Below are 24,380 nucleotides of genomic sequence, written 5' to 3'. Positions count from 1 at the left end.
ACAGCTGGGATTGTCCTCTGAGAAGAACAGGAGACTATCAGAAGATTCTAAGCCGGAAAATGATCTCTGAATTTTTGTTTCTAAAAATGTTACTCTGGCTGTGCTGCGGTGACTGAATCACAAGGAAAATATAATTGAAGGAGAAGATAAGAAATGACTGTGGTCATTCTTGTGGCAAAAAGAGAGAACAAAATTGATATACATTGAGGAGATACCCATGAATTCCTTTGTGCATCAGTTCTCTAGACTCATCAAACTTGTAAATTAACATAACTTGATTTCTAAAGACTAGATCAAGTCATAGATGTTCATTAATATCACTTTGAAATTCTGCTCTAACAGAGTGGTAAAAAGTGAAGGCCAAATTTTCCGCAATGGCATTGTTTGTAATGATGAAATATTAGGAACCACCCAAGTGCCTAATGCTACAGACTTGCTTAAGAAAATTATGGTGTATAACATGAGTATTTTTGAAAAATTCAGTGACAAAAAATGTTAGAATATAATACTAAGAAATGAAATCGGATTCATAGTGAAAGGGGGAGGTTATAGACACGCAGTCAAGTACATTTATGGGGTTGGTATGTGTAGGGAGGACACAGAAGGGGAATTCTTAGTGACCATTAAGGAATAAAAATGGTGACGCGAGGCTGAGTGGAAATTTGAGGGACTCTGAAGGCTCACATGGAAAGAAACATAAGAAGGCATTTTTTTTCAGTTTCTGGTACATGCTACCTGGTCTGCATTCAGCATTTCACTAGCTCCTCACAGAAAGCTTCTAATGTAAGGATCTCATTTTATGGAATAGAAAACCGAGTCTTAGAGTAACACCAACCCCAATTTAAAGAGCATCTACTCTGTGCAGGTTCTGGTGGTAGAAGCTTTTAATAAATTATCGCTAATCTTCTCAATCAGTCTAAAATTTGGACCATCTATTCTCATTCTCAGAAGAGGCAGGTGGGATTTGGAGAGGTAAATGCTATTGCCAGAGGCACAAGTCTGCAATCTCCAAGGGAATTTTCAAGGAAAAATTAGCAGGAGTTCTGCTATCAAGGGGAGCAAAGAAAGACTTTCCAACGTCGCCTTCAGAACCTTGAGACAGCCTGCTGTTTCCGACCAGGGTGCCAGGAAGGCCTACCTCGAGACTTGCTCCTTCGCTTCCGCTTCCCTGCCGACGAGGTGCGTGGGGCTGGCTGCAGCTGACCAATCTCGATGGGTATGTTTGTGCGGAAACTCTCCTTGAACTTCTGCATCAGGGACTCCACTGTCTCCTGCGTCGCCTCAGCTGCTGCTACAGGGTTGCAATGGGGCTGAGATTAGGGCTTGACCCACCCATAGACCCTGGAGAACTGGGCCTGGCCACCTTGAGACTGAAATTTCCTCCCTGACCCACTGAAGATACAGAACCACAAGCCCTTGGTCTAGGCACAGGTGCAATGTTGGCTTCTTTATTCATTTATTCAACACTTACTATGGTATATTCCAGGCACTTCTCTTGGCACTTGGGATGTGGTGTAAAAAATTATGGAGACTCTGTATGTTTCAAGTGATTCATACTTTGATAGGACACATATCCAGACAATTCCAAAACTGTCCAACACTTCTGTAACAGCAGAATCTGGATTTCTAGAAGAGTACCAAGAAGGGCCATCACATTCATCTAGTGAGCTAAGGCAGGCTTCCTAGAGGAGGTAATGTCTAAATGGAGACTCTAAGGATGAGTTGGAACTATCAAAGAAAGCAAATCAGGCTGGGGTTGGAGAAGAGATGTAGGAACAAAGTTTCTTGGGGAAGAGAAGTAGGATGTGCCTGAAGCCAGAGAAACTATGGTTTTTTGAATAATGGAAAGTTTAATGTGGCTGCAATGGAGCTTGTAAAAAGGAGGTTGAAAGAAATGAAGCTGGAGAAAAAAGGACATCTTGAAAATCACATTTAGGACCTGACGGAAAGCATTATCACTGAAAGGCTTTAAACAGGAAACTGAAATGTTCAAATTAAATTACTTTGTTAACAATTACTAATTGCAGTGTGGAAAATGCAAAATAGAGCCAGTAAAGGAGACCAGTACTGAGGCTTTGAAGTTGCCAGCCAGAGCCAATGGTGACCTGAAGCAGTGAGGGTCACGTGGGATCTTAATAGGTAAAACTACAGCGCTGTCGATATATAGATCACTAAGCATTGTGCCTCCATTTCACTGAGGAAAACACTGAAGCCTTCAAGCCAGCCAATGGTAGAGTCAACCCTTTTAATTTCTAGTGTGATGCTTCATTTGCAACAATTCCCTACAGTGATTTTGGTAGTAGCCACATTTTCACAAAGTTTCAAAACTGAGACTGGTAGGGAGATACAGTAAATGAAAAAAGGGAGGTCAGAAAGGCAGAACAAAAAAGATAGAAGATAAAAGGAAAGGGGACAAAAACAGCAAGGCTTGACAAAGAAGGAATGAAATAACATAAAAGCCAAGGAGAGGAATCCAGAAAGAAGAAAAGGGAAATTGCTAAATGGCTGCAGTGCTTTGTTCTGAGAAATTCCCTAAGAGAGCCCTAACTTTGAAATCTTCAAACTCAGCTCTCCCACTATCTATGTCTCCAGAGGCTAGGAAATTTCTTCTTCAGTTTGAGAAACTTACTGTCTGATGCCAGAAGACAGCCTGCACCAAAGACTTCTATTTCTTTGAAAGGGCTTCACCAGATTGGACAAAGGAGGCTTCAGAACACCCAAACACCCACTGCTAAGGAGCTCTTGTTTCCCCAGGAGAGCTTATCAGTGTAGACAGGTATGTGTTCAATGTAAGTCAGATCCAGATTGCAGATGTGGATATTACGTTCTATGAGAAGACCCACCTGGAGACACAGAAAGAATCTTTGAATGCTAGGAGAAAGATAACTGAAGATGCAAAGGACTATTTGGTGGCATTCTAGCATCCTCACTGGCCTCTCTTGCTGTCCTCTCCCCAGATATCTCACTAGCTCCACTTGCAGGTGATCCAAAAAAGATTCCACATGTGGGCTGCCTACTGCTGCCTGTGATGAAGAACCCTCCAGGAAGAGGTCACACTATGAATCTGTGTCACACAAAATTTGATTCCTTAAAGAGACAAGAGTGATTTGCCCAGAATTTTAAGAAGAGGGTTAAGCTATTGTCAAAAGTCCAGAATCTGGAACAAGAAATGGTCTAAAATCTTGAAAGGGAGGGACTCTCACAGGCTTATCAGCATTCATTCGTTTATTCATTCCTTCCCCAATTTTCCATCCCATCATTCCACAGCATTTTCAGAAAACCCATTTTGTACCTGGGCTGTACACAAGCCATATGTCAGTCATAAGAAAATACCATAGACTTGTTGGCCTAAACAGAAAATGTTTATTTTCTTGCAGTTCTGGAGACTGAAAGGACAAAGTCAGCGTGCTATTAGACTAAGATTTGGGTGAGAGTTTTCTTTATGGCTTTCAACAGTCACTTCCTCCCTGTAATTTTGTATGGTGTAAGTCAGGGAGAGAGATATGTCTGTCCCTCCCTCTGTTTAATAGGCTATAGTTAAATCAGATAAGGACCCCTCCTGAAGAGCTCATTCTATCTCCCATACTTCCTGAAAACCATATCTCCAGATACAGTTTGCTATGAATTGAACTGTGTACACCTCATCCTCCTTTCATATAGTAAAGCTCTAACTCCTAACTTGAATATGGAGATAGGATACTTAGTCCTATGAGGACATAAATGAGGCCAGAAAGGTGGGGATCTGATCTGATGTTTTCTGGCTTTATAAAAAGAGGGAGGGAGGAAGGGGGGAGGGAGGAAGGGAAAAGGGCGGAATGGTGAAAACATAAAATCCCCTCGCAATGCTCACCACATAGAAAGGATGGCCAATACTAATTAGTAATTTACATAGGAATATAAAGTTTACAAGTGATAAGTACTATAAAGGAAAGGTGAGGAATAACATGAGACTACGACTGCTGGGCATAGTGACACATGCCTGCTGAGATCCCAACACATGAGAGACTGAGGAAGGAAGATCATTGTGAATTCGAGGCCATCCTGGGCTACATAGTGAGCTCAAAGCCAGTCTACATAGCTAGATTCTGTCTCAAAAACAACAACAACAAAATGAGCGTAAGGGCTGGGGATTTAGCTCAGTGGTTCCAGTGCCTGTCTCACAAGCACAAGGTCCTGAGTTCGATCCCTGTTACCAAAAAAACCCAAAACAAAAAAAGTGAGCCTATGACCTAGTCCAGGCAAAGAACAGAAACTTGCTTTGAGGAAGCAAGCAGTGTGACTAAGTTCTGAAAAGAATAATCAGTTGGGAAGGTAAGGTGAGGGCAGAAAAGAGAGAGAACATTCTATTCAAAGACATTTGGGAGAAGGAAGTGGACTGGATTTCAATTGCCCACTGGGCCTGAAACACTGAAAGCAAGTGAAAGGAGATAAGCAGAAGAAACAGGAATCCCGACCTTAACCCTAAACCTTATCCTTACTCTTTGAACACTGTTAAGGACAGATGGTGCTGAAGGTTTTAGGTTGGAGAGTAGCATGATCAGATTTACATTTAGAAAAGATTTTCTAGCAGAAGAGAGAATAATTCATTGGAGAAAAGCAGGAATGTAAGTGAAAAGACCAACCTGGAAGATAAGAGTAGCAGTATGCAATGATTGGGTAGGAGATGACAATAGCCCGGAATAGTACACCTGTGGTGAAGATAGAATTGTAGAGTGAATAAAGGCAGAAGTACAAAAGCAGTAGAGACTGAGACCTGGGCAAATTTGAGAGTTTCATTTTACAGGTAAAACACCCTCAGGATGTGGTGACAACTAAGAAAAGGTAAGCAAAAGAGAGAAGGATTGAGCTTCACTCCTGGTCTTTAGTTTTGCAAAGCTGCTGAATTTTTGTTCTTAATGAGAGGAGAACCACTATTGGAGTCCACATTGAATAGGAGTGAACATGAGCTTCATTTTAGATATGGAAGCTTGCTTGTTCCTTTGGGACACTGAAGTGGACATATTCTGTGGAGAGTGAGAGAGCTGGACTCTGTGGAAACCATGCATGCATCCCTTGAAAGAGATACAGAGGAAGTAAGTGTAACAGCTACAAACATGAACTTGATCTGGGCTGATTGTTCTCCATTTGCACCCTCTGATTCGTCTTCCTTCTGCCACTAGTGCTCATTCTGCCTCACTGTTACTTAATTATGGGACAACAACTAATTAAGTAGAGAAATACCAACCAGATTATTAAAGCACACTTTTGGGTGTGTCTGGGTAGGTCATGGAGGTGTGACTTTGGGTACCACATATGGTCACTGGGCCCTTCCTCTGGGCATTGTTTACCTGCTCTGTTTCTCAAGAGCTAAGCAATTTTGCTCCACCGTGCCCTTGTGCAGTGATATTTCTATGTTGGAGCCAGCTGACTAAGGACTAAACTCCTTGAACCCATGACCCAAATTACACCTTTCATCCCTTAAGTTGTGGGGGTTGAGTGTTGTGTCCCTGTGATGGGATGCTGACTCATACAGGAAATCGATACCAGAGAAGTGGGTATGACGGTATGACGGTAACCTAGAAGCCTTTGGAATTGGCTTGGAAAGGTTCAGAGAGCTGCACTATGTGAGTCTTTAGAATGTTTAATCAGACCCTGGTGGATGATTATGGTCAGAGCTCAGAAGATCAAAACATTAATGGGAATGCAGACAGCAAAAGCTAGGCTGAGGAGGTTTCAGCTGGGAACAGATGGTTTGGCTGACAAGTGAACTCAAGGCCATGTATGTTACAATCATACAAAAAAAAAATTCATCTACATTTTGTCCTTGTCCTGAGATTTTGCAGGAGACTGAGATTAAGGTCAGTGGACTGATGGATCTGGTGAAGGAATTTTAAAGACAGCCCCAAATCAGGCTGTTGTAATCACTCTGCTAGCTGCTTTCAGCCAGATTTATAGTAAGAACCATGGACAAAAAGCAGAGCAGAAAATCTGAAATATTTACATTTTGGCCCAAAAGAAACCACATGTAAATTTGAGGTCAAATGAGGTATTTCTCCTTAAGAGATTAGTACTATTAAAAACAAACAAACAAAATAACAAGTATTTTGCACAGGGACAAGAAGAAAGATGCCTTGAGGGTATCTCAGATATCAGAAAGACTCCACTCACTGCAATCTCAAGGATACAAAAGTATCAAGCTTTCATTTGAGAAGAGAGTCCCTGGGAACCCTGGTTGACAACAGCCAACTGAGAACTGGTTCCCAAGGATTCCTTTCACCATAGTGAGTCATTCTGGAACTCAGAAGTCACTGCAACTATGGTCCTATGGGGCTTGAATACCGCTTCCACTGACAGCACACCCTGATGTTGACACAATATACCCAGTCCAGTTTTATTAATATACCCAGTCCATCTTACAGACAGACCACTACATGTTGCATCACATGGCTCCTTATCATCTGACTGTTACCTGAGTTTGGTCAGTGGAATGCTTAGGCAGGATATGAGAGAGGAATTTAGAAGGGAAGAGTATTTCTTCCCTTGCAACTTTCCTGTTCCTTCCTGTACTATATTTCCGAAGGAAGTCCTGACCCTTGATAATTACAGCTCCTGCCAGGAGCCTTTTTCCCATAGTTCCAATTCTCTTGGGGTCCAATAAAACCATTTTCTGTTCCTGCCCTTTGACTTAGTTCTAGGAGTTAGTGGCAATTTCCCTATATTTGTGGTCCATGGTATCTTAATAGTCTCATGTTAATTTATTTCATTCTGCCCAGACAACCAACAGAGTCACTTCACTGAATTATCTTAAAATTCCTCCTTGAAGATGTTTCTTTGTCTAACCGGACCTTCACCATCCTCCCCTCCCCCACCACCCATTTTCATATCCCTTACATTAATTCATTCCTAAATATTAAACTCCTTCCTTCTTGTTATTTCTGTTTTCTTTCTCCTACCCTGATAGAGATTTGACTGGCTTTGGGCAGAGGAAGACACATGGAGAGGAAAGGTTTCCTCCCTTGAGCTGTAAGGGTTTCTGATCCCAAGAGTAGCAAATCCCATCCGTCAGTTTGGCTGCTCTTGCCTTGGTGACAGTACCAAAAGCCCAGAATGGCTTAGAGAGGAAGTGCCAGTACGAAACTCTCCTCTCAGTGGCTGATTCCATCCTGTTCACCATTCTCCCTACCCTCATCCCTACCCACCCCATTTGAAAGCTCTATCAATATCAATCAAGTTCCCCAAATAAGCCACATTGCCTCCTGGTACCCTCGAAGCTCTGCTTCCCCAGAGCGGCAAAATGCTCACCCATCGCCTGGATGAATGCAACAGATGGTGCTTGATCTGAGCATCGAAGCAAGCCCAGGAAAGGGAGGGAGTGGAGAAGGAACACTGCCTCCTTCTAATTGACATATGTAAGATTGTCAAGATTAAAGGGAATGAACCACTGGGGTCTGGGGAAAGAAGTCCTGGCCACAATGCTGAGAGAGAGAGAGAGAGAGAGAGAGAGAGAGAGAGAGAGAGCGAGAGAGTGAGCTGGAGGGAAGGAGGGCCAGAGAGAGGAAGGGCAGGAGGGAGGTAGGGAAGTAGAGAAAGAGAGAGGAGGGGATAATAAGAGTGGAAAGGAAAATAGTCCTCAATAATAAGGGACGGGGACAAAAAAGGAAGATGATAAGGAAGATAAAAGGGAGGAGAGTGAGAAGGGCAGGAGTAGGCAGGACAGAAAATAAAGGGAAGGCAAAAGAAGACAAAGTAGAAGGCAGAAAAGAAAGCAGACCCCCAGTCCCTTTGCAAAGGCATAACTGGTATGTGGATTTCCAGCTCTCAGACAAGCCTGAGCCTCTACCCTGCAGGACTGGTAGTGAATGCTGTGTCTACACTGATACTTGATAATTGTGTATTCAAACTGTCAAACACTGCTTTCTCTTTCCAGTGACACCCAGGATATTCTACCACTGACATGTGCATAGGTTTGGACTCAAGTTTCAGTAGTACTTTTATCACCTCTTTAATTTTCTTCAGACACATCCAATCTGTGTTAAAAGAAAATTCACAATTTCTAAGCACCAACTCTTTGCCAGGAAAAGAGTCTGGTATTTTCTTATGTTTTTCTCATTTATTCTTCCTAACAACTTGGGAAGGCAAGTATCATTAACTTCTGTTTAGAAATGGACGCTGAGAATCAGAGAAATTAAATGGTCTCCGAATGTCTCATGGCTTAGAAATGACAGAGTTGGGTTTGGACTCAGGCCACAGTGACTGATCCCCATCCATTGCATCACCCTACAAACACTGTCTGTGGTCTGCTTGGGAGACAGAGATGGGTACTGGGGAGTTGGGGAGTTGGGACATCACTTTTCCAGGCCTGAAAAGTGACTCTGTAGAACATCGGGGTAGGGAGCGCCAGACAATTTGCAGCTGACTGGAAGCAGGGGCTTGACCTGATGAGGAACTGGTCGGCTAAGCCAGAGCAATCTCATGCCTCACCCTCCAGGCAGGTCCCAGCTTCAGATCGTATCTCATTGTCTCCAGTCTTGGTTGGGTTGGGCATTTAATGGCCATATAACTTAATTCAGGTGAGAAAGCCCACTCAAGTTTCAATGTCAGCCCCACAGTTGTGTGGCCTTGAGTTACTCTTTTCATCTTTGCTGACCTTGGTTATCTCCCTGTAAATGTCTAGAGGCTTACTGGGAAGATTAAATGGAATTATGTGCACACAATACCCAATTGGGCTTCTACTAAGAGGGAGTACTCACTGCCCACCTTCTTGTCTCTACCCCTTCAGCTTCATGACTTTGTACTTAATTCATTTGTGCCTTCATTCATTTTTTCATTTATTGATTTTGAAAGTCTTCAGCATTATAAAATAGCCACTGTGGAAATCCTCTTTAAGATTATATATTTCTTCTTCTATTCAAATATAAAATAGAGTCCCTAAGCAACAAAGTCATGATGAAAGTCAGCAGCAGACTGAGGCCTAGCATTCATGACTCCTATTTTCTCCACTCCCCGCTGCTTCCCAAACTGAAGTACAATGTTGAGCTCAGATCTAGTGGTGGAAAATTGTATGTGTCAACTTGTCTAGGATATTGAATTCAGTTATTTGGTCAAACGTTATTATGGATGTATATATGAAGGTTATTTTTAGGTGATATTAATATTTAAATCAATAGACTGAGCAGTTTATCATCCTCCTTATTTTAGGTGGGTCTTATACAATCAACTGAAGCCTTTAATGGAAGGAAGGTTGACCTTTCTGAGGAAGACAGATTGAACTACTTTCAGAATGGAGCTACAACATCAGGTCTTCCCTGGGCCTCTAGCTCCTGGCTCACTGGGAAGATTGTGGACTTGACAGCTTTCACAACCACCTGAGCTAATTTCTGGAAATACATTTCTCTGTAGACATGTAGTAGGAAAAGACATAGATATACCTATAGAATGTATATAACCCATAGGACTCGTACGTGTGTGTGCACACATACTAACACTGATCTCAGTTAGTGTCAGCTGGCTTTGGCCTGGCCACACTCAAGTGTCAGGATTGAGGAGGCAGTAGTAGGAGAAGACAACCCAGTCCTAAGGTATACGTGGGCTAGATAAACCCAACATAAGTGCAAAGACTCATCAGATTTAGAAGCTGAACAAGTGAAGTCACTGAAAAATACAAAAATACCATCTCATATCGCATCACCTCTTCATGAAAAATGGAAAGAAAAAAAAAGAAAAAGAAAAAAATCAGCCAGTATTCAAGATGAGAATGCTCCATAGGTTCTACAAATTTAGAACCCATGTGTGCATTATAAAAACTGGCTGCCTCTTCCTTACTGTCTGGAACAAAAAAAAAAGATGGATATAATTTTCTCACATTTTTAGTTTTTTCTCCTATACATTTTCTTAAACCTCTGATGCCCGGTACAGCTTATCTTTAAGCAAGTGCCTTCAGGCAAGACAAATGAATGAACTGCAATAAATACAAATTGGAAAACCAGGAAATAGCCTTTTCTTATACAGAGGATGAGGGGACTGTCAGTTAACACTGCAGATGAGGGTGGCCATGATTTTAGCTGGGAGAACAGTATCAAGTGTGAAGGGCAGAATTAAATCTTGCGATATTTTCCTCTGTTCAGCTAGATACACAATACCTTCCAGGTTCACTGGAGCTGGTTTCATGTTCCCTAGCCAGAACACAGATGGTCTCAAACATTCCTCCCTGCTCCAACATCTTGTAATTCTAAATGAGAATGAATGTGCTTTTATGAAGATGAATAATGATTATGAGAACTGCACTCCTCAGTTTGTGAAGCACTTCCATTTCTCAATTGCTACCCTTACAAACTTACTTCCCATTTTGTAGAGGCACGAGAGCAACAAGTCATTCAAAAAGTTGAGCTGGAGTTGGGCTCACAGGTCTTATTCAAGGGAGAAAGGGTCAAATAGCTGCATGGGCTAAGATAGAAATGTCTTGGTCAGTTCACTGCCAACGTGACATGAAGTACAACCATGGAAGCCACAGCTTGGAACATTAGCCATGAATCTTACCGGCTCTGAGACCTGAACAAATCACTGAAACCCCTAGATCCTCAGTTTCCCTGAGTGTTCAGAGGCTTGCTCTAACTTCATTCAATAAGATGTTTTTGATTAAATGAAGTGTGAAAATGCATATCATAACATATAGAGTGAGTACTTTAGAAATGAGAGTCAAAATTCAAGCACTCTGGGAGGCGCAGGCAGGAGGATCACAAGTATAAACCAGCTTAGACAATTTAGTGACTTTGTAAGAATTGGTCTCAAAGAAAAAAAAAAAAAAGGAAAAAGGTCTATTGATGCAGCTCAGCGTAAAGGCCCTGGGTTCAATACACAGTACTGAAAAAAGTTAATATTATTATTGCCAAGAAAATCTTAAACCATCAGTATTAGGAAATCCAGATCTTTTGCCCAGCCTGAGCAATATAACCCAATGGGACTCACAATCACTAACCAAATTCCTCTCAAAGATCCATCCCTTCTATAACTTCAGGGAAAGGCCACATTATGTGGATCCCTGGTTTTGGGGACAAGAGGCCAATCTCTATTCTATATTTGGAATTCCTCATCCAATTCCATTACTTGTGCTCTATCCAGAGGTTCTGTATCTATGCTTTCTTAAAACACAACACTGTTTAGTAGAAGCGGTAGGTAAAATAGTGTGTGTTCATGCCCAGGTTAAGGTGTAAAATGTAACAAGAATGGACCAGGTGTATCTGCATTCCTTTTGTGAGTGAAAAGGCAATGGAAAATTCCCAGAAGAATTTTTAATTAGTTTAAACATTAAAGGACATGGAACCCAGTAAAGGGGATAATAGCAATTAGCATGACCAAGGTGAAAGTATTGTAGAAAATTTCACACAGTTTGATTCTTCTGGCATTAAAATGAGAGATGATTTCATTACTAAGTGGATTGATGTTTGAGCTAAGAAGGACGACCCAATATTCTCTACTCACTCCTGCCTTTTCTCAAACCCTAACTCAAAAATCTCCTCTCTTTTCATAGCTCTGCTACCCAGGCCCTTCACACTTTTCTGTGTTTGTTACTACTATACCCAATGTCCTGTGCATTGAGTACACACAGCATAGCAATGCGACAGACATGGGTGGAAACCTTCATTTTACTATGTCCTCATGAAATTCTCTAAGCCTCAAGTTACTTGTCTGTAAAACCTCTTGCACAAACCTCAAGAATTGTGGGTGTTTTTTGTATTGGTTAAATTCAAGTGCAACAGTGTAAACAAAATGTTTAATAGAGATTTTAAAAAATCAACAAAGAATAGCCTAGATTCTACACTTCTTTTTGGGGCAACTCACTGTGTTTGACTAAGGACTTTAGACTCTGACTCTCATATTTAAACGTTATAATCATTCTGGGCCCTTGGATCACTCACAATTTCTATTTCCACATTCATATACCTTGATCTTGTCATTACCTAGAATTTGGATTTGGCTGCAGGACATGTAACAACTGCTCATGGGCCCTGTTTACTCTCCTACTTTGCTCTGTCACACTTATCAGGCTGGTGCTTTGACTTCTAAGAGGTCACCAGGGTCTGCAGCTCAGGCATGTGGCACCACACATCTGGAAAAATATGACCCTGTTGAGGACTAAGGTGAGCGGGATTTGTTTTTCTGGCCAGTGGTTGACAGAGAGGAGAGAATCCCATTCTGTTTTCCCTACTCCCTTCCTCTCTAGAAATTTAATAGTAATTTCAATTCTTTCCCTGGAGTTACCTTGGACTTTGGTTTCTGTTACCAGCGTTCACCTATATGTAACATTCCAATTTGCCAAGAGTATTTCATTAAAGAGATCATCACAGTAACAATAAAAATGACATTTACTAATTATGGAGTGTGTACTATGTGACAGGTAATATTTTAAAGTACATAAAGCTATCATTTAATTTGATCCCCATAATGACTGTAATACACGGAATAGTTGACCTTATTTATTACCTCCCTTGCTACAGACTTATTGAACACAGACTGCACTTCATTGCTCCTTGACTTGGCCTTGACCATGAGACTTGCCATCGCCAATGGTATGTGGGTGGCAGTGAGCATGTGCTGTTTATGAAGTTGGACTTCAACAGACATCACATATTTCTACTCACACAGTATACCTGCCACCTCCAACAGGAAGCCAGTCACTGTTAACCTGCTGGTCTAAGGAGGATAAGCAAAGATAGACCCAAAGCTCTACAAAATGGAGCAGTTACTCTGACTCCTATAGCCCAGGTCACTGACCCCAGTCAACATGAAGATGATAGGCAGACCCATGTGAGATGATCATTACACTGCTTCCACTCCTCAGGCACATGATCTATCTATCTATCTATCTACCTGACTCTGTGATTCTTTCGCACTTTGTTATCTAGCCTCATGGCAATGATTGACTAATATATATCTTCTCAAGATACAGGTCACTATATCCATCTTACAAATGAGTAAGTCTTTCAGAGGCCAAGTAAGTATTAAAGGATCATGCACAGCATATAAGTAGCAGAGCTGAACAGATATCTCAAATATTATTTTGTGCTTTGATTTGTAGTCAAGTCAAGAAACACAGTTTAATGAATGGGTTCTACAGTGAAGAGGATGGAAGGAACCATCCCACTCTCGGACAGACTTCCATCAGATCATACCAACAGTAAGTGTGGGGATGATCCCAGAAATCACAGCTATCTGAAACTGAGGTGTCCCTCTTCAGTTCCACGAAGTCTGTTGACATACCTACTCATAGTTTTCAGAGTTGGACTATGACTATTGAATAAATGAACAAATGTATTAAGGAATACATAACTAGGCACCCAGTGAGAGTTATAGAATATGCATTGTGACAGGGGTCCATTACTGACCCTGATGTGGTTGGGAGGTGATACAAAAAGAGAATTAAATATGGAATGCACATAATTCTTACTAATTCAAATGGAAAATTTTTGAGCCAATTTTCTTTAAGCTAAGGCAAATCTTACCAGTACATGGAGTAGTTATAAATTTAAACACTTGCAAGGCAAATACAGCAAATGGCAAGGATTTTGGAGTGAAATTAACATAGCCACATTATAAATATGTCCTATTTCTCAATATTAAACTCTTAAAAATAGACTGGCCAAATATATAGACAATAATGGATTGAGGCTGAGTTGGCATTATTATAAGGCTTGGGATTTTTCTATTTAATGGCTTATAATTTCAATTTCCCATTTCTTCATGACAGCAAGAGCAGGGCTGCTTTATTATGTGTGATTACACGCCACCACCACATAATCCAAACAAAAGGCACACAATAAAATTTGAAGTGAAGCAGAGAAGTGGAACATACCGCAGATCTGAAGTAAAAGAGTAGAGCTCTACATTCTAGGTCAGCTGTTGAGTGACTCCGGATCCCTTACCAAACTGTCTAAACCTCAGGAAATAAAATATTTCCATGAGGTGTATGTTAAAGCATTTGGTAAGCTGGGTCATGATAAAAGTTTGCAACATTACCACTTCATTTTTGTTAGTAAAGATTAGAGTTCTACATTCTACTTTTCACCTCCTTTAGCAGATAGATAATGTGCACACAAAAGGGTGAGACAAAACACATGGTCAAAGGATGATGCAAAACTATGTTATTGTCATAGACACTAAGGTATCTTCTCACACTTGCGTACAATGCTATCACCTCTCTGAGCCTCAATTGATGTTCATTTTCTAAAGGGGGATGATGATACCCACAAGAAAGATTTAAATAAGCACAACAATGATACTGTTCATTCATGCTTACTGACTGATACAGGCACTGATACCTCATACTATTCGCAATATTGCGGGGACATAAGTGACATTAGCATTTCCATTACGGAAACAGAGGAAGACCTGGAACCCAAGCTTATCTGATTTCTGTGATCCTAAGTATTGTGAAAATGATGCAAATAAAAAGAAGAGTAAAGTAGGACTCAGAGAGGGAAGAGATGGGATCAGCCTGTGGAGTTCTGGGCTGTCCCAAACACATATGTGGGCTTCTGTGTGGATATGGGTGGGACCCATATGCTTCTCAGGAATTAATTTCATTGCATGGCTAGATAATCCTGAATTATCTTCTTCTATTCCATATTTGGCCCTGGTTAAAACTAGCTCAGCTAAGTAGTACAACACCTTTTCTTCTCTATCCCATTTCCCAGAGAGCAGCCAAAAAAAAAAAAAAACTGTGCTAAGGTAGCAGAGAAGACTGGAAATCATGTCCTCAGTGGAGCAGAACAAATTCCTCCTCTGATGTTTTTTCATGAAATAATAGAGATCCATCCTAGGGAGCCACTTGCAGGGGAGGCTGTGTGCATGGGCGAATGGGTCTTGAGCAATGGTCTCATTTTCAGATTGTGCACAACGAGGCAGAGCCATGTGATAAAAGAAAGATAGGACAGAGAGAGAGAGAGGCCGTGAGAGAACCTCTAGACAGGGTCTGTCTCCTCACAACACTGGTGATTCTGATAACCTTGAAGGAAGCATGTGCTCCAGCCACGGTTGTGATAAGGAGAATGCCAGCATTATAGGGACACTGAGCTATCCCTTTCCTCTGTCTCACTGTTTGCATCCTCTTCATCATTCTCATCGGTCACCTCTTCACTTAGAGCTGAAGTTGGCCTCTTCATACCTGTTTCTGGAGTCCTCACCAACATTGTAGACTTTGTAAACACACATTCAGCTGGGTAATTTTCCCTCTTCCCCTTACTTTTTGTTTAGTAATATGGGCATTATAGACAGAAGTGACTAATTAGAGAATGTATTAGCTATTTTTAGTCTATGATAATAGAAGCATAGTCTAGAACCAAGAAGGGGACAGCACCACCCTTCATTGAGACCATCCCTAGAGACTTGTTTGAGATAGTGTCATATTATTATCAAAGTAGGGCAGCTCCAGGTTTGAGAAACCAGTCAGATGTGAAACCTTGTAACAGCATTATGAAGAATAATAAAACTTTATGAGGGAAAGTAAGTTGTCTGCCTTCAATCATTTGAAAGGCTGAAGCACTAGAATACTTTCTTGACCTTTAAAAAGTTTTTATTTTCCCTTTTTATTAGTATATATTTGCGATACATAGTAAATACAATCATTGTGGGGAATCAGTGCTTAGACCTATTGCACCTTGAACTTTTTTACTTGTCTTTCCTCTCCCATCACTCCCCATCCCAGATCCTCTTCCTTTTAATATTGATGTCTGATATTGGAACAGTACTGCTATAGCTGTGTCCCAGCTGCTATGACACATCCATTGTCTGAAATTCTCGGGATCAGAAGTGTTTCAGATTTTGAGTTTCTTTTTCATTTTTTGTATTTTCAAATATTTGCATGTAGCCTTCACTGGCAGAAAATTTCTGATCTAAAATGCTCCAAAATCCAAAACATTTTAAGCAGTGAGAGGAGGGAGGACTCAAAAATAGGAAATTTAAAAGCATCAGGGGATTAAGGATGCTCAACCTCTATATGCTATCATTTTAGCTGATGGTTTACAGCAGTTACACTGGGTCAAACATCTTCTGAAGGACTTTGGCAATAGGATTCCATGCCACCTTTATGATACTGGAACCAGTGTTTATTTCATTCTCTCTCTCTCTCTGTCTCTCTCTCTGTCTCTCTCTCTCTCCCCCTCCCTCCCTTCCCCCACACACATCCCTCTCTGTAGATTGAACATAGGGTCCTTATTCAGAGCTACTTTTCCAGCTCTTTTTGCTTGTTTTTATTTTGAAGCAGTTTCTTACTAAGTTTCTGTGGCTGGGCTCCAACTTATGATCCTCCTGTGTCAGCCTCCCAGAGTACATGAGTTACAGGTATGTCCCACCACATCCAGATTCTTTCTCCATTGTTTGTTTATTTCAGTACTGGAGAGCACCAAGTTATAGCTAAAGCACCTTTTTATCTTTTTCATTTTTTAGTATTTTAATATTTTGAGACAGGATCTCACCAAACTGTTTAGGTTGGCCTTGAACTTGCAATCCTCTTGCTTAAGCCTTCCAAGCAGCTAGGATTACAAGCATATACCACTGCATTTGGCTATGTCCCTCTTTTATTCATGGGAATACTGATCCTAAGAGATTAAAGTGTTTGACTAAGGTCAGGCTTCTAAACTTCCATAATTTTGACTTTTAAGCCTGGGTAATGCTTTGTTGTAGAAACTGCCCTGTGCTTTTTGGATGTTTAGCAGCATCCCTGGCCTCTCCTCAGTAGATATCAGTGGTCCTGTGCAAAAGTGCTTGCAGTTAGCTTCAAGTGCAACCCAAGCAGTGAAATCTCCCCTCAGGTTGAAAACAAATAGACTAAGGTCACTTATATGGTAGGTGGAAGGGTTAGGATCCGAACTTAGATCTGTCTGGTACCAACCACCTTTATCATAAGAATAAAAATAGCAATAACAATCATAATAGTAATAATTATGATTTTCTGAACCTACTACCTAACAGAACTTTCTAACTGTTGAAAGAAGCTGCAGAGGTGTTAAGTCTTCCGAAATTAGAAGCTACCAGGCACAGATGTCGCCTTATAAAACAACATAGAAGAGATTCAAACATTTGATCATGCTTGGAATAAAAGGCAGGTCAGACCAATGACAACCCTTTAAGCCTATCATCCTGTAAATTTAAAAGTTGAGGCTCTTATTTTTATTCTAATGTCTTTCAATAATTGTCTCTTAATAACTGCAGAGGAAGAAAAAAATCTTAATTTGAGGAGCCTTCTGAGTAGAACTCTGAAGCAAATCATCTTGTCTTTCTGCACACAAGCAGGGGAAGATGTCATTCTCAACTTCTTTTCTTCACCTCTCCAACATACACCCAGTCACAGACGCTCCAGTCCAGGCCTCTGGGTTCAGAAACTATTGATCCATTTCTATTTCTAAGCAAAAGAAAGCTTGGATGCAATAGCAAGTCATCAGCTAAGCAGCAGACTGGCAAGTACCCGGTACTTTGTAATAAGTTAATGATACCTGAGAGGGGAAGACACTGACAGGCAGGAAGCCCACAGCCTCCCACCTGTCTCTATTCATGAGCAGAGCATCTACCCCCTGAGCTGTATTTGAGCACAAAGGACAAAAGCAAAAAGGAAATGTGTACATCTATAGCAACTGGAGACTGGAATGAAAAAAGGACACATGGATCCAAGTCAATAGGAAACTTGTTGGAAGCCAATCATCCAGGTGGTGTTTTAGAGGCAGTTCTCAAAAACACCTGATGATACAAGGAATTATACCACAATGAAGTTAAATTAAAGTTAGACTGGACATCAAAATAATTCTTCAATCAATGGATGATTCAAGCACTGGAAAAAAAATGAAAAGAGGAGGATGTAAAGTTTCATTCTAGAAAGCCAACTGGAATCTACCTTTCTGGGTGACTTCAACTCTGAGCTATGAAACACTGAGAGGAAAGCAATGAATGTTGAAAGTGGTACATCAAGGAAGGCTGGGTGAAAGTTTTCCTAGATGGGAAATACATGTAGTATGGCTGGAGTCTGGTGTTTATGGAAGAACTGTGCTACACATGAGGTAAAATGAGGGGATAACTACACCATGAAGGGATTCTTTGTCAAGCTAAGCATTTGAATTTCAATATGTATACCAGGGTTATATGAGAAGCTTTTGATAAGCAGAGTGACACCGTCAGAGATGTATTTAAGAAACACCATTCTGATGGTCATTAGAAGAGGATTTTAGGGAAAAGAATAGATAAATGATAATAATAAAGAAGGAGTTGAAATATATTGAGTCACTCAGCTTGTGCCAGGAACTATGAGAAATATTTCACCTGAACTTTCCAATTTAGAAATCACAACACCCATGGAAGATAAACATGGCAATAATTTCCTTTGTGCTGAAGAAGAAATGAAGCCTAGAATTCAAATTGTGCCCAAGTCTCAATATTAATTACTAATGGAGTCAAAATACTAATCTGGTTCCAATTCTAGTGACTGCAATTATTCAAGGACACTGAAAATTCAGACAAAACAACACAGATCTTAACTACAAAGCATCAAAGGAAATAGAAGAAAATATATACAGGTTTCTATATACATATACATATGGTTAGAATGACAGGACAGTAATGACAAGGCTTGGAGAGAGAGAGGGAGAAGCTAAGTATGCATCCAGGTTTTGCCCCAGAAATGACATATACTTGTATGCTTTGAGGGTTAACCACACCCTAATATATCCAGAATTCGCTGGAATGCCCCTTCTTGAATCACAGAAGAATGATTTGTCAGTGATGTTGTCCTTACCACAACAATTTGCCTACAGAGCTAAATCAAAATATTCACTGCAGAAGAGAAAAGTAACAAGCCATTTGGGAAAAAACTGCCTCCAACCATGAATCTCAGAGTGGGCAGCACAGGGCAAGACCCCATCCCAGACTCTGTGAGATAAGAGGCACTGGAGGATTCAGGCAGACAACCAAGGTAGGCATAGATGAATGAGCAAGGAGCCTGCGAAAGTCGGCACTTGAAAGGGGTAAGCAGGGGTTACGGGAATACTTGCACTTATCTGTTCCTTGAGCCTACCTCAGAATTTCCGTGGCTTGCGTGCTTAGGGTCAGTACAGGCCTGGCAGTCTCACTGCTCTTCCTGCATCCCAGTCATTTGGTTCATTCTGATGTTTTTAATGTTAATGCCCAGCAAAGTCTGAATCCCCGCTTGCACCCTTCTCCTCTTGGATATGCCTGACTCTCCCTACCTCATCCTCTCTTCAGTCACAGCCCTCATTTGCTTCCAAGCTAATTGTCTCCACCGACGTGTGCAAACGAACCATTTATGGGAAATGCCATGGAATGTTAATTTCATTTGTAATGGGTAATTGCAAAAAGCACTTCCATTTTTTTATTATATAGAATGAATAAGTATTGTATTAATAGTGCCATTTCTGATTATGACCATGAATGCAGGCCTGTTGTCTTCTAACTGGGGGTTATTTTTCTGAACAATTTTCTTCTGAAATCCCACCCCATCACCCTTTCTTGCATCCTTGTAATTAAGATAGTAGAGAATAATTATAAACACATATTAGAAACTCAAATTCCAGCATGGACCATCCATAGAATGCTACATGTTTATCCAGTTTATCAAGCAAAAGGGAAAAAGTGCTGGTCTAGTTACTGAGGGAAAAGAATGAAGGCCAGTAAAGTCAGCGGGGAACTGATTACAGCAGTCCAGAAAATCCCGCTGGAGTCCACATCTGGGGAGTTCAGGTCATGTAGATGGTTCCAGGAGGCACCAGGAAGAGCTCACCCAGGTTCTGTGTGTGGAAGAACAACTGACCATATATCAAGTGCTCCATGTACGTGATCAGATTTCCCTGTCAAGACAACTCCATGAAGGTTTTGTTGTTGTTTTACTTTGTTTCGTTTTGAGAAAAGGTCTCACTCTGTTTGCTGTCCAGAATGGCCTCATACTCATGGGCTCAAACGATCCACGGCTCCTGAGTAGCTAGGACTATTAATGCACATCAGCCTGCCCAGCTTCAAGACTGTTTTAAAATACCATTTACAAATGAAGAAACTGAGAATCTAAGAAGTTGAAGAAGTTCAACAAAAGGAAGAGCTAGAAAGGGCAAGCTGAGATTTAATCCTTGACTGTAGTATCAGCTGATTTTGCTATTAAAATCTACTTTAAGCTTTTTTTCATTCAAGATTATATTCATGTGCATGTTTTTGGGTCAGGTCAGAACTCAGACTGAGGCTTAGCTTGGCCCCAAGTGTGGTCTGAGTTCAGCTTTGCTTCATGCATATTCTATCCTCTGGGGCCAACATGTTCTGTAGGACACATTCCCACAGAGATAATAGAAGACAAAGGAAAGAAATTTGACTGAGTATATTTCAATTCCTTACTTGTGCCACACCTGCTAACTTCTCTATGGTCAAAATAAGTCACATGGTTAAGCCACATGTCAATGGGACAGGACAGTGTGTCCCAGACACCCTGGTGGATGGGAAGGAATATTTGCTAAAAATAACTTAGGCTGCAATACCTACCAATTTATTCAAATTTCCACTACACAATGGAATCCACACTACTTAGGGGGTGTGTTTCTAGATGGTGGGGAGCATACCAAAGGGTAGAAGTGATGGTGACACAGAAGTGGTACTGGGTCATGTGATTTGGAGCAAGTCATCACGTATTTCATCTGTGTAAATGGAAATCTTCCTAGGAAATTTATTGGAAGATGACAGAGAAGCTGAGCACATGCTTGTAATCCAGAACTTGGTAGCCTGAGGCAGGAGTTTGAGGACAGCCTGGGCTCCATAGTACATTCAAGTCCAGCCTGAACTACAGAGTGAGACCTTGTCTCAAGGGAAAGAAAAGCAAAATGACTGAGATCCTTGAACAGGCCTTTAAAACACAGGATGCTTCTTGGTATCCTCATGTTGCATTGCCTTCTGCTGCTGTTTATTCTTCATTAAAGATTAATAACATTTATTTTATTGCTTTCCTCAAAAAAAATCCCGTACAAATGTAAGCTAAATGAATTAAAAGACTGTCTATTTCATTAACTATTGTATTACCAGTACCCACAGTGTCAACTGGGACATAGCAGACCATCAATAAGGATTTCTTAATAAATCAAATGCGAGATGTGAAAGCCACAGCTTCTAAATATTCTGTACTTATAATACGATAAACTCAGCTTGCTCCAAGCTCATTCCTGTGTTGACACTGAAGAAAGGATAATATTTCTGAGGGGTAGAGTGGGATGATGATGATGATGATGATGATGATGATGGCTAGTAGTTTGATGTTGGTACTAGAGATAATAGAAATTTTAAAGTACAGTATGCCTATATTTTTAAAAATGACTAAATTTGGAATCAAAACTACTGATGACATCTTTCTAGCTGTGCAACTTTGGCAGGCCTTTTAACTACTGTAATTCTCAAGAATCGTATCAATATAATTGGTTTACCTACATATACTATGACAAAATACTTTGAGTTTCCAAGATAATCTGCTCAGTGTCTGTCACAAAAGACATAGCTCCCGGGATGATTATGTTAGTGGTGATGGTGGACAGAGTGGCGGTGTGACCAGCATTTATAACTTTTATCCAGGTAGGCAGAATACACAGGGGGTTTCTGGGGAGCCAGTACTTCTGTGAGCCCTACCTTCTCCAGAAGGTAGAAGGTGCTCTTCAGAAGGTGCTTGCTCTTCCTGCCCACCGAGTGAGGACTACTCATCTGTGGCCCCTACCCAGTGAGCTGGGAACCAGCTCCCCAGAGAAATGTAAGGCTTGAAATGGGATGGCCAGATGCTCTGCTGAGAGGAAAACAAAACAGCCTGTGTAGGGATCAGTATACACTCTTGAGGAGTTTTCTAAGGTACAGTTGGGACAACGAGCCTGAGTAAAACAGCATGAGGTTGAAATATAGAAAAGAGCTAATAAAAGCAAGGACTGTACATCAGATCTATGGGCTCAGATGCTGGCTCCTTCACTTTCTAACTATGAGATCTTGCACAAGGGACTTTAGATTTTTAGGCTCAGTTTCTTTATCTGCAGAATAGGGTTAATGCCTGCACTGACAGAGAGTGTTGTGAGCATTAAATGAGTAAGTGGAGGTAAAGCAATTAGCACACTGTAAAGGCGATGCATTTGTTAGTCACCGAAACTGTGCTAAGTTCTGTGGAATAAGGCTTCCCAGTGGGGTGAACAGGCCTCATTTGAGAAGATGGGGAAAGGACTGGATTTGTTGAATGAAAGAGTGAAGGAGCATGTGGAGACATGGATGCTGCCAGCAGCATGTAGGAGACCTCAGAAGAAGGATGGTAGGCAATGAGAGATGGGTTCTCAGGAGACAATGCAAGTGCTATTAGACAAAGTGCCATTTCTACTGTCTGTTGGGATCAGAAGTAGAAGCCAGATCATGGGAATGCCAGCTACGGAGGACCTTTCCTGCTCCTCTGACTTTCCCCAGATTCCAAAGGGCCTAAAACAATAGCTACAAAGGAGGGAAGAAGGTGAGGGGAAAAAAGAAGGCAAGCAAGTTTCATCTGTTTTCCTCGGCTCCTTGGAGCTACAGCTGAAGTTAGGGAAAAAGGGAGGCTAACCTTTGAACAGAGACTGAAGGATTGATTACTGTATGGGACTGGAAATCTCTGAGTCGAGGCCATGTTTCCTGCACTAAGTAATTGTTAACTAATGTTGATCAGAAAAGTCAAAGGAATGCCAAGTTTTTCTATGGTGCAGAGGCGAAACTAACACCATAATGCTACTCAGTAAACACAAAGGGTGATAGGAAACAATAGTAAAGATGTTTTGTGAGTGCATCCCAAGGAGCATTCTTTTTTATTATTTTAAACATTTTTATTACTAGATGTTTGCAGTATATGCATTTTGCAACCATCCTGGGGAGTTGCTACATGTACATAATACAGCTTGTTTGAAATTTAATCTTTTTAAATCTCTTCCCTCACGCTTTCCTCCCTTCTCTGCTAATTCCTTGTCCCCTTTTGTCATTCTTGTTGATATTGTTAACTTTAATTCATGTTTATGCCACATAATATCCACATTAATTAAAGTTCTTAGGTTCCTATACATGGTAATCCTCATTCTACCCATTTCAGCATCCCCTTCTCCTCACTCCTCACTCTTGGTCCCCTGGAGCCACTCCCATCTGCAAGAGATCCATTCCCTGGTCTCCTTCTATTCTTCTTTTGCTTATCTCTTAGTTTGTACTTTGCCTTATTCAAATGAGAGATACCATATGGTATCCAATCTCCTGCTTCTGATTTATTTCACTCAACATTATATTTTCCAGGGACATCCATTTTCCTACAAATGTCTCAAATTTGTTCTCTTTATACCAAAGTAGTTTTCCATTATATATAGATACCACATTTTCTTCATTCAATAGTCTGTTCATGGGTATACAGTCTGCTTCTAGGATTTAGTTATTATAAATTGTGCTGCAATAAACATTGGTATTCATGTATAGCTGTAAAATGACATTTTAAGCTTTTTGGGGGAAGATACCTAGAAGGGCAATAGCTGGATCATATGGAATTTCTAATTTTAGTTCTTTGAGAAATCTCCATACTTATTTCCATAATAGTTGTGCTAGTTTACATTCCCACCAACAATGCAGGAGGGTTCCTTTTTCACCATAGCCACACCAGCATTTGCTATTTTTTGTTTTCTTGATAATTTCCAATCTTTCTGGAATAAGATGGAATTTTCAATTTCCATCTCTCTAATGGCCAGGGATGTTAAACATTTTTTTTCATATATCTGTAGGCCATTTGTACTTCTTCCTCTATGAAGCATCTGTTGTTGGACAGTATTCCGAGTTACAAATTTCGAACACTATGTTTATAACATTCACTACTTTATTATATTTACATAGTATTTTTGCACTCTAGCCAGAGCTTGTTGTTTAAAAAAAAAGTTCTATGGAATCATTGCAACATACTAGATAAAAATTAGCTAGCAGTGAAGAGGTAGAATTTGAGTTGAGTCTATATCTGCCAACTCATGAGCCATTTTATGTATCATGTATATAATTTAGGATTCCAAATAACTACTTTATTTCCTTTAGCTAACAAGTCAATTGACTATTGACAAGTTTATTTTGCCTATTAGATTAGATACTTTTACTGTATGTTCCATTAACAAGTGTCTTTTTCTCACTGGATGAGGTATTTTTTATGTATATTCCTATTTTGTCATGGACTCTTGATCCTGTGACACTGTCCATACTTGCAATGATGTGCGATTGGTATCAACTGAAAATGAGCTCTACATAGACAAAGTTCATGTTTGTAGAATGTATTGTTTCTGCAGTGACCAGCATCATGCCTGGCAGGCAGTAGGCATTCACTCTCTCTAATAAATCAATCAATGGATAGATCAATCATTACTTTG

General features: G+C 40.6%; 1 protein-coding gene across 15 annotated transcripts in view; it reads right to left on the bottom strand.

Annotated features, from left to right (window-relative positions):
- Astn2 (astrotactin 2) overlaps window positions 1-24,380 on the bottom strand; it is a 908,742-nt gene that overhangs the window by 663,052 nt on the left and 221,310 nt on the right. For 13 of the 15 annotated variants that reach the window (XR_015439761.1, XR_015439763.1, XR_002396623.2 and 10 more), the window contains exon 4: window positions 1,139-1,291. The exons of 1 other annotated variant lie outside the window; for it this stretch is intronic. Coding sequence is in view for 11 of the 14 variants with exons in the window: in XM_087182849.1 (XP_087038975.1) it covers window positions 1,139-1,291 (153 nt within the window). In the remaining 3 variants the exon portion in view is untranslated. The remainder of the gene's footprint in view (window positions 1-1,138; window positions 1,292-24,380) is intronic. One more of the 15 variants, XM_021262171.2, reaches the window with a different exon arrangement.

This window comes from Heterocephalus glaber, unplaced genomic scaffold (assembly GCF_053883595.1).
Source record: "Heterocephalus glaber isolate CG9 unplaced genomic scaffold, H.glaber_assembly_v1.0 deba00001479, whole genome shotgun sequence".
Classification (NCBI taxonomy): Eukaryota; Metazoa; Chordata; class Mammalia; order Rodentia; family Bathyergidae; genus Heterocephalus; species Heterocephalus glaber.
The sequence above is the reverse complement of the archived record's forward strand: the minus strand, read 5'-3'. Positions and strand labels throughout refer to the sequence as shown.